This window comes from Aptenodytes forsteri, unplaced genomic scaffold (assembly GCF_000699145.1).
Source record: "Aptenodytes forsteri isolate BGI_AS27 unplaced genomic scaffold, ASM69914v1 Scaffold888, whole genome shotgun sequence".
NCBI classification, from domain to species: Eukaryota; Metazoa; Chordata; class Aves; order Sphenisciformes; family Spheniscidae; genus Aptenodytes; species Aptenodytes forsteri.
In genome coordinates this window covers 85406-95273 of record NW_008796057.1, presented here as the reverse complement: position 1 = coordinate 95273, position 9868 = coordinate 85406, and the positions used below count along the sequence as shown (strand labels likewise).

Sequence of the window (9868 nt, the reverse complement as noted above, 5' to 3'; positions counted from 1 at the left end):
GGCAGCGCCGGGGCGAGGGGGGCCCCGGAGGGCGGCGTGGTGTCTCCCTGCGCGGTTGTTGGCCGTGCTGACCGGCTTCTCCCTGCTCCTCCAGGTGAACGTCCCGAAAACCCGCCGGACCTACTGCAAGAAATGCGGCAAGCACCAGCCGCACAAAGTCACCCAATACAAGAAGGGGAAGGACTCCCTGTATGCCCAGGGTAGGGACGGGTGCGCGCCGGGGGCTCTGGGGCACGGCCCGGGGAAGTTGCGTGGGGCCCGGGTGGTCATGCCCCGCGCCAGGGTGGTGGTTGTGGGCGGAGAACGCGGCTGTCCGGGAAGCGGGGATTGCTTCTCGTCGGTTGTGCAGCTGCAGACTGAGGTCTGCTAGGGTTTGGTAAGAGTGTTAGTTGCGCTTGTAGCATGTCTTGAATTGTTGCCTAAACAGCCATTTCCTCCTGTAGGGAAAAGACGCTACGATAGGAAGCAAAGTGGCTATGGGGGCCAGACAAAGCCCATCTTCCGTAAGAAGGTGAGTGCTGCTACTGGAAGGAGAACCTGAAACTTTCTTGGCAATCCACATACCCAGCTGAAGAGGGGCAGGCACTTCAGCCTCCTGCAGCCTTGTGGTGGTCCTGTGCTCAAGCTGTGTTACGGCAGCTCTGTGCTGGTAGTGCTGTCTGGGGAGCGTAAGTTTTTCATCCACATCTGCTGACCTTCCCTGCTGCTTCTGTCTTATGTAGATGCTCCTTTTTTTGCAGGAGTGACATAGTATGTGTTTGCAGAGCAGGTTCTGCAGGGAGCGTTGACGCTGTAGGGGAGCGGGGTCTTACTGGAAGTGATGCTTTTAATGAAAGGAGCATTTTCCTCATTGCTTGCCAAAGGGGAGGAGTATGGTGAAGGGAAAGGCAGCCTGCTGCTTGCTTTTCTTATGTTCTTGAAATGTTAGTAGTTTATTGCTGAAACTTTTTGTGGGGTTTGTGAGGCTCTGCATAGTGAGGCTGTCTTCACTGACAAGGGTATGATAGAAGCAAAGCGTGTGCAACTCCTGGGGGTACCGCAGAACACGACATTTTCTTGCAGTCTGCTGTCTCCAGGGAAATCCATATTGCTGAGCCAGTAAATGAGAGCTGTTGCATTAGGCCTTTCCTGAGAGTCTCAAAGCAGCAGTGGAAGGGCAGCAGTGCATTCTGTTACAGATGAGTTGCAGAAACCTGCTGCTGTCATTCTTCCTCTTCAGTGTGGGTACCTGGAACTGTAGTCTTGCAGCATGTTTTCCCTCTGTGCCTCTACATACCTCCTGCCAAGGAGTTGGGGGTGGGGGCAAAGTCTGTGGTACTTAAAGCAGGGAAGCAAAACCCGATGGGCTGATTTGTTAGTTTTTGTGTGAACCGTTTAGTTATAGCACTTATAGAGCTACTTGGCTCACTGCTGGAAAGCCCTGGTGTTCTGCTGGAGATGTTCAGGAAGTCTTCCAGCAAGAAGAAAAAAATGAGATGGCAGTTTTTTAAGTTGACTTTCTGCCAGGAAGTGGGGAGACCTTGCAGAAAATGCTTCCGCAAGCAGGGTACACAAAGCAGCCATACCGCTTTCGTGGTTTGGCACTCTCTACCTGTACATTGCCATCCCCATTTCTGTTTCTTCCCAGTCAGCATTATATGGATGATTGACAGAAGTTTATAACTGGTGGTTACAGCTCTGTCCAGCTGCTACAGTAGCCTTGCAGCTTTGGATTCTTCCCTCTGTAGTCTTTGGGTTTCACCTAACTTCTCAGTAGCTGTGCGTCTACACTGAACACGTGTCGCTGCTCCTTCTGGGGAAAGTTTGTCAGTGGTGCTGCTTTCAGGTATTTCTTCTGCCTGGCTTTCTGCTGAACTTCTGAGCAGTGTCAGTCTGTTCTCCCACACTGCAGAAGTGCCTATTCCTTGGTGTGTTCACTGGCACAGACTTTCTTCCAGTGTGGCTGATGTCTGCAGGGGACCAGCCATGCCCCACTGAGTGCCAGTGTCCTTTATTGTGAAGGTACAGATCCACTATACTTCTGTACTGGTCCTTAAGGTGCCCTCTGGTTTTTAATGGAGGGAGCCTAACTGTGTTGGTAGTCTTTTTCTTTACACTTTGAGAACAAGCTGCTGAATCTTCAGGAGTGCAGATAACAAGCTTTCCCTGAGAACAGCAATTTGTTTGCTTGTGGACATTTTGTTCGTTGATATGCTTTGCTCCTCTGCTCCCAGGCTAAGACTACGAAGAAGATTGTGCTGAGGCTGGAGTGTGTGGAGCCCAACTGCAGGTCCAAGAGGATGCTGGCCATTAAGAGGTGCAAGCACTTTGAACTGGGAGGAGACAAGAAGAGAAAGGTATGTTTGTGTATCGAGAGTGGCTGAGAAAGGGTGGTGACATTCAGTGGTGAATAAACTTGCTCTGTCTCTTCCTTCTTACAGGGCCAGGTGATCCAGTTCTAAGCTCCATCCTACCTGTTGTTATGGGTCATATTAAAGTACTTAGAAGTGATCCATTGCTTGGTTTTGTGTATCTTCTCTTGTTGGTGGGGTGGGACTTCCAAGTACATCAGCCCAACAGGAAGGTGTTGCTTGCAAAGCTGCTTAGTAAATGAACAGTTTGTAATCTAAAGGCTTTTGAAAAAACCCTGCCGATGGCTGGGATCTCCTTACTGTGTTACCAAGAGGTGTTTTAGAATATATGTAGAGCCTGAGGCTCTGATGGATTTTTGCACCAGTGGCTTCTCTGCATGAGCATTGTGCTGCTGCTTTTCTCCAGGCTTTTATGAGCTTCCATGGTAGAAGGCTGTCTTCAAAAGGGCCTCCTATAAACTTCTGCAGCTTGTTTCATTTAAAACAGTTCATGTCTCTATTACAGTGGTTCCATTTCAGGAATGCTATGGTGAATTTGAATTGTTGGTAGACGAAGTAGTGATTGGAAAAAAAAGCAGAGCTGCCTGAGGAGGCCTTTTTCCTCTCCAGGCCTTTGCCCGAGAGGAGAGGCAGGTAAGGTTCCTTGCACCCAGCAATGGTTTCGACACAGTAGGGGCCAGAGTAATCTGAACTCCCGCGAACAGCCCCTGCACTTGGCTGTAGGCCCCTCTTCACAACAGGGAACGGTTGTACAGGGGCAATGCATGAGCAAAGGCTCTGGAGTCGCTGGTGGGTTTAGTACAAGGGACTTCATCTGATGAAGCGTCACCCGCACCATTAAGCCGTAGTTATGTGCTGCGGCTCAGCTATGACCTGTGTGCAGTGGCTGTGAGTGTTATGGTAGCTCAGGGACAGGAAAGGGACAGCTTCATGTCCATGGTTCCCCCAGCTGCATGCTGTCACACTGAAAGTGATGGTGTGACAGGCCTCAGCTGCCTGCCCCTTGTGTCTGACTGCTGTTGGCACTTCTTAGAATTTTCCTTAAAAGAAAAAGCCCAAGCACAGCACTGAAGTTTCAAATGAGCAGTGACTGATGGGCAACTACCGAGAGTGTGGACAGCCTGCCCTGGGCTTTGATGGGATCATCCACTTGAGGCAGCAGTATGCTGCTTGTGAGCAGGAAGTTCACTGTCAGCAGGTGCTGGGAGTGCAATACAGAGCTCTCTCTTAAGAGTAACTTTCTTGTAGTGGAAGTAGAGCTGGAGGATGGAAAAGTGCCTCTTCGCATCTTCATAGGGACTGAGAGCGCTCAGTTACTGAACGGTAACAGAATTTGTGTTTTTATTTATTCAGTACTGGCTGATGTGATTGGCATTTTCAAACTCCTGCTGCTTAAGCTGTTAGCAGCAGTGGCTTTGGCCTCTGCCTGTGAGACGGACTGTACGGCTGCATCGTGTCAGCTTTACTGAGCTCTGTTTGTAATAATTGTGACAAATTTCACAAGAACTTAGTGACTGGAACAAACCGGCCTGTTTGCTAAAACCCAATTTAATTTCAGATACCATGCTGTACCCCTGTACAGTGGAACTAAGAAAAAGCTTAGCCTTTTTAAGGGACATTTTAATCAAAGTGCTTAATCACAGAAATAAGAACAAATCAGGATATCCTGATTGTGTAGTAGTCAGAAGAGAACATACTTGTACATGATGGTTGCAGAAGTGATTATGTACCCATCTCCTGTCTCAGAAGGACCTGTGTTAGTCAACCTAAAGGCTACTGCCAGCAGTGGAAAGCAAGCACACATATTTCTGGAAGGCAGCTCACTGAGGAAGGGGGACCCCAGTGGCCCCATGAAGGGTGGAGAGGGAATTGTCACCTAAAAGGAAGTGACAGCCGCTGGTGAGAGGAAGACTCCTGGGGTAAGGAGAAACCCTCAAAAGCTGAGTCCTAAGGCATGATACTTAATCATACTTGTACTAAGCAGGCAGCTGTCAAGAAAGCAGTTGCTAAGAAGTACAGTGATTTAGGCCAGTCCCTGAGTTGTCAGAAGGTGGAAGTAGATGTCCACGCTCTGAGGAGGGTGTTGGCTTTCTTCAGCAGGGGTAGGAGCAGCTTTTCTTGTTCTTGGACTGTGTGCTCCAGCCTGGCAAAGCAAGAGCAAGGCAGCCAGGGTGTGTTTCCCTATTGTCCCTGAAATGCTCAAGGAGGGCTGTGAGATGCTGCATGAATCCTTTGCATTTCTTTGGTTGGTAGTGGCAGCGGGTGTTAACAGGAGTTGCTGCCCTGCTGGGGCCCTTATAGCCCCTTGGAGAAGGAGTTAGGTGAGATGCCAGAGAAAGGGTAAACAGAAGAGAAGCAGTGCCCCTTTCTCTGTTACCTCTTGGTGATGGAGTGATGGGTATTTGTTACATTAGGCTGAAGGTTCACAGTCCACATAGAAGCACTTGAGTAGTGAATGCCTGAGGAGAGAACAAAGGCACCCCGCTTGGAGGAAGGAGACAGGCTTCTTGTGACAAGAAGTTTAGACGGTCTGAGGCTTACAAAAAGATTGTCTTTGTGTCTCCTATAGTGCTACTACTTTCAGCAGCACGGTGCCTGTTGGGTTCACCTCCACGCTCAGGGAGGAGACCCAGCTGTAAACCCCCCAGTCTCTGCTGGCTGGCAGGACCTGCCGGATGGAGCATGCTGGGTTGCAGGCCAGCCCATTGCCGAGGAAGGTGAGGGAGAAGGTGAAGTTCTGGGGTCCCCCAATCTCTTGCTGATTCAGCACCGCCACGGCGTAGGCTCGGCCAGACAGGGGCCGCTCCCACAGCTCAAAGTTCTTGTCCTGCCAAGGAGAAAATACATTAAGGGAGGCAGAACTGATGGTCTTCGTGCCTGTCTGATTAAGCAGGCTTCAGGAACAAGTGGGCTCGCTGAGCTTCTGTTCCCAAACCCTGAGCACTCCTTTATATCCCATGTGTCCCCTTTCTGAGGAGGCTGGCTGCCTGTGCCCCGCCCTGCTCCCTGAGCCCAGTCCTGCTGTACCTTGGTGATTTGGTATCCCTGCTTGCCCAGCGGATCCTGGTTGATGGTGATCACCTCTTTGTTCTGGAGCAGCCCTCTGGCCTCAGGACTAATGTGCCGCAGGTCGTTGGACATGAAGAGGGGAGCTGCCATAATAGCCCACATTGCCATCTGAGTCACCGCCTGGTCCCAGCTCAGCCCAAAGTTTCCAATCACCAGCTGTGACAAGAAAACAAAAATGCCCGGTAATGCTGCCTGCTGAGGAGAAACTGGGCCACCAACCCGAGCACTGGTAAATGACAGGATGCTGTGGGTGGGACCCCTGTTTGGGGACTAGTTAGATAGGCTGAGCGCCAGGAGCAGGACCAGCTGGTTGGGAAATGCAAGGCATGACTAGTGTGGCGATTTAGGATTAACCACTGGTGGAGGTGAAGCAGGATCCTTAACTGGCTAGGCAGTGTTTAAGAATCTGCTTTTGGATGTAGCTATTCCTTCCTTGCAATGCTGGCACCCAGCCTGGCACCCAGGGGTTTTCCTTCTGGTGGGAGATCAGCACTTTGGAGACTGTCTCCCACTGCCACGCCTATGTTCTGAACTGGCACTGCTTGTAGAGGCTGCATTACACAGAGACAGCGCTTCCTCGGTACTGTCCATCGCTGTAGTTCTCTTTCCCTTTCCAGCCAGGGACCCTCCCATCAGGGTCCTGATCGTAGGGCCCCATCAGAGCCCCTCAGTGTTTCTCCCCTGATTCTCTCCCTCCCCATCCTTCTCAGCCTACAGCCGAGGAAAGGATTTTTTGCGGGTGCTGCAAGGGGTGTGGGTTGTTGCTCTACTTGCCATGTCAGGATCATTCCAGCCTCCTGGCCCAGCTATCTTCACAATGCTATCCTGGTGAAGTGCTGTCCAGTCCAAGATACTCTTGATGCTGCTCCAGGAATCGTAGACATCAAAAAAGTTCCTCCAGTGATTGCAGTACTGTTTGATCTCTGTGTAATTGGGCTGCCAAAACAATGAGTGTGATTAGCCAGAGAGCCTGGCTGTACAAGAACAAGACTGTACACAAGGCTTGACTGGATCAGGGATAATTTGGGGGAGAGCTATGATAACACCTTCCATCACCAGCTATCTGGATGATCTAGTGCATGTTTGTTCCCTAGAATGCCTTGTGCCCAGTAACTCCAGTCTCCCACGCTCCAGACAACACTATTGCTTCCCTTGGGAGAATAGTTGTGGCCACCAAGCTCTGTTAGAAAATTCCTTTGAGCGCTATTTTACGGAAGGCGTGATGGGGCCAGTGGGATTAAACTGTGACATCCCAGTAATTACTGCCATTTCTTGGGTTTACACCCTTTGGTGACTAATGCATTTAACTTCCAGTGGGAGGGAATGGCAGCATCCTGTCATGGTGGCACAGGGGAAGCCAGCTATGGGTGGAGAGCAACATGTCGGTCATGGACCCTGGCTGGCAGAAATTTGTCAGTAAACAATGTGGAGAATTCCCATTAAATAGGCTGTCTTAAAGTCTCTCTCCTGGTCCCTAGAGGTGACTGTAAGGCGTGAGTCTGCAGCACTCTGCATCCAGGAGGAATAACACCGAACTATCCACTAGCTGTGTGTCTGCATTGCCAATGTTTTGTTGCTTGGCTCCTTGGAGACAGAAAGCAGATGGATGCTGCTCTGTTCTTTGGTGTGCTCCAGCTGGGCTGTGCCTTCATGCTGCAGGATCCTACTGAATTCTTTTCAGCAGAGTAATGACTTGCCTCAGATACACTTCAGGTCCTCCACCTTACAGTCTTGTTTTCTGTCAGACCAGGGAGCAGCAAGTTTCTAGGGAGGCTGTTTTGCAGTCTTAATGCTTTTCTGTTCTTCCCACTTCCAGTCCCAGGATAAGCCTTGAGAAACACTCCTTACCTGCTGCACAGGCCTCAAGTAGAAAGGCCACTCGCAGGAGTACACAATGCTCCTTCCAGTCTTGTTCAGGGCCAGAGACATGCGCCTGTAACCTGAAGGAAGGGACAGACAGCACTTCCAGTCCCAGGATAAGCCTTGAGAAACACTCCTTACCTGCTGCACAGGCCTCAAGTAGAAAGGCCACTCGCAGGAGTACACAATGCTCCTTCCAGTCTTGTTCAGGGCCAGAGACATGCGCCTGTAACCTGAAGGAAGAGGACAGACAGAGGTTACACAACCTCCTTGGTCAAACAGAGAAACTAATCCAATGTCACAGGTTCAAGTTTTAGTTCAACTCTTGCAAAATCAAGGCTGAACACATGCTCACGGCTGAAACACCACAGGGAGGACAGGGGAGCTTATAGTCTGCAGCCAGTCTCCTGCCTCCCAAGGACAGGTGAGCTTCTTCACAGCTTTGCTACAGGTCATGGGCAGGCTTATTGCTCCGAGACTGCTGATTTCTTTGTACATACAGCCATGGGAAGAGGCTGTGGTTTTGCTGTGTGGCATTTTTTCCTCTAGGTATCTGGGACATACAAGTTGGTATCTATCAAGCTGCTGGGGACAGCTTCGCTGGGTAACATTGCAGGAGTATGTTCTTATGAGGCATTTGTGCCATATGGACTGGGCAGGAATGCAAAAGCACTAGGTTTTTTCCTGTCCTTGTCCTGAGACAGCCCTGTTAAGCCCCTTTTAATCAGCAGAGAGGGAACAAAAAGTTTGCTCTCTCTCCCCTGGAACTGCTTCAATACAACTGGATTGTATCTGGGCTACACATATGATCCAACAAGAGCTTTCAGCTCAGCTGTCACTTACAGTGCTGAGCTGTGCTCCTGGCTGCAGCAGCTGGCATATGCCCCACCAACTGGCTTTAGGGGGATTGTCACTTGGGCAGGTTCTCCCTGCCAGGCAGAGCCAGGACTTGTGCAGGATTCCTGCTGCCAAACACTGTGGAGCTCACTGCCAGCAGTGAGAGCCCAGCCAAGAGAAAACCGCCTTCCGAGTTGCATCATTATTCCCACAAATCTGGCCCTGTGGCACGGGGATTTGGTTGTGCTTGTAGAGAGTCTGTAGCTGAGCCCCCTTGGCACAGTGAACTACTGAGCTTTCAGCTGCTGACTTGCCAGCCTGTGTGCAAATAACTTCTGAACTGGGATTTATGCTGTCGTGCTTTAAAGTGAAAGCCCCAGTAAGATTTTCATGACAGAATTCCCTTCATTTTTTTCTGTTAAAAGCTGTGATAACTGCCCTTTTTACAGCTGACACAAACTGTTCTAGCTTCAAGCTGATCCACGTTGACATGGCCTCACCAAAGGGTTTAAGGGTTAAGTGTGTGAAATGCTTTGAGGTCTCCAGTAAAGACACTGCAGAAGGGCAAAGCCTCTGCTGCATTAAGAGCTGAGGCAGCAGTCTGCAGAGAGAGCCCCCAGAGAACGCAGTTGATGTTTCCGTGCTTGGCACAATGCAGTCTCTGGTGTGAGAAAGCTGCTTTTTCAAGCTGTGCACACCAGTGAAAGCTCCAGGAGGCTGAAGAGGTAAAAAACGCTTGGGCTAGCAACACTCACTACCTTGGGCTTGAGAACAGAGTCTCATACCTGCTTTGTAAGCAAATCCCTTAAATTAGTATGCTCAGGGAAAAGCAACTCCCTGGAGCCCACCCTGGGCCTAGAATTGCTGCTGCCTGCACAATATTCCCACCCCATGGCGCAGTGCTGCCTTGAGCCCATGCCTACCTTCTGCCAGCAGCTCCAGTGTGCCAGAGTTGCAGCCGTCAAACTTCAGCAGGTCCACGCCCCAGGAGGCAAATGTTTGGGCGTCCAGGTCGTAGTGGTTGTAACTGCCAGGGAAGCCAGCGCACGTCTTGTTCCCGACATCGCTGTAGATTCCCAGCTTCAGCCCCTTGGAGTGGACCTATGCTTGCAGACAGAATGAGAACTGGGGATGGGGCAGCTGCGAGGCAGGAGAAAGTGGAGCTGGGCCGGCAAGGGAAACAAAACCCCACTCCGGCAGGTAGGGCCTTAGCTCAGCAGCTATGCCGCTGTTCCCCACCCGGCCTTCCCTCTCCTCCCCTGCTCCCAGCATGGCTGCAGGTCTGGTCCTTGACTGTCGTCAGTGCTCTACGCTGCGGCGGGTGGCACTCACATAGTCAGCCAGCTTGCGGATCCCGCCGGGGAACCGTTTTGGGTCAGCCTGGAGCCTGCCATGTTCATCCCGTGTCGGGGCCATCCAGCAGTCATCAATGCAGACGAACTCGTAGCCTGCGTCCCTCCAGCCCTCGGCAGCCATCACATCGGCCATCTCCATGAAGAGCCACTCGCTGGGCATGGGGAGGCAACACGACCAGGAAAGAAAGTGGAGAACGTGGCAGCCCGATTTCTAGTACCGACACGGCAACCGTGCCGCCCTTCTGCCAAGGGGCTGGGCCAGCCGTGAGCGCACAAACGGCAGAGCAGTGCGGGGAAGGCACACCGGGTGCCAGGGGACAGGGCCGCAGAGCATCGCGCCAGGCCGGCTGTCCTTGGCTCTGACACCCCCGGTGCCGGTACCCCCCCACCCCGCTC

The 9868-nt window shown here is 51.4% G+C and overlaps 2 protein-coding genes across 2 annotated transcripts in view; one reads left to right on the top strand and one right to left on the bottom strand.

Moving 5' to 3' along the window:
* Positions 1 to 2490, top strand: part of LOC103904799 (60S ribosomal protein L36a) — a 3664-nt gene extending 1174 nt beyond the window's left edge. Inside the window, exons 2-5 of the mRNA XM_009286313.2 lie at positions 95 to 200; positions 444 to 511; positions 2214 to 2336; positions 2421 to 2490. Of these exons, the coding sequence (XP_009284588.1) occupies positions 95 to 200; positions 444 to 511; positions 2214 to 2336; positions 2421 to 2441 (318 nt within the window). The 3' untranslated portion in view covers positions 2442 to 2490. The remainder of the gene's footprint in view (positions 1 to 94; positions 201 to 443; positions 512 to 2213; positions 2337 to 2420) is intronic.
* Positions 2491 to 3861: 1371 nt separating this feature from the next.
* GLA (galactosidase alpha) lies at positions 3862 to 9632 on the bottom strand. The gene is made up of 6 exons (XM_009286293.2): positions 9450 to 9632; positions 9041 to 9218; positions 7422 to 7513; positions 6195 to 6356; positions 5379 to 5576; positions 3862 to 5178 (listed from the first exon to the last, which is right to left on the bottom strand). The coding sequence occupies exons 1-6, from the start codon at positions 9630 to 9632 to the stop codon at positions 4915 to 4917; spliced, it is 1077 nt and encodes a 358-aa protein (XP_009284568.2). The 3' UTR covers positions 3862 to 4914.
* Between the last annotated feature and the right edge of the window lie 236 nt (positions 9633 to 9868).

What these genes read in the sequence shown, in the direction of transcription:
- GLA (XM_009286293.2), bottom strand. Translation starts at nt 9,632, where the DNA reads ATGCCCAGCGAGTGGCTCTTCATGGAGATGGCCGATGTGATGGCTGCC. An exon ending in ACTGGAGCTGCTGGCAGAAG is followed by an intron (nt 7,514 to 9,040) that starts GTAGGCATGGGC and finishes CTCTTCCTTCAG; the next exon opens with GTTACAGGCGCATGTCTCTG. An exon ending in GCTGGAATGATCCTGACATG is followed by an intron (nt 5,577 to 6,194) that starts GCAAGTAGAGCA and finishes TTCTTGTCACAG; the next exon opens with CTGGTGATTGGAAACTTTGG.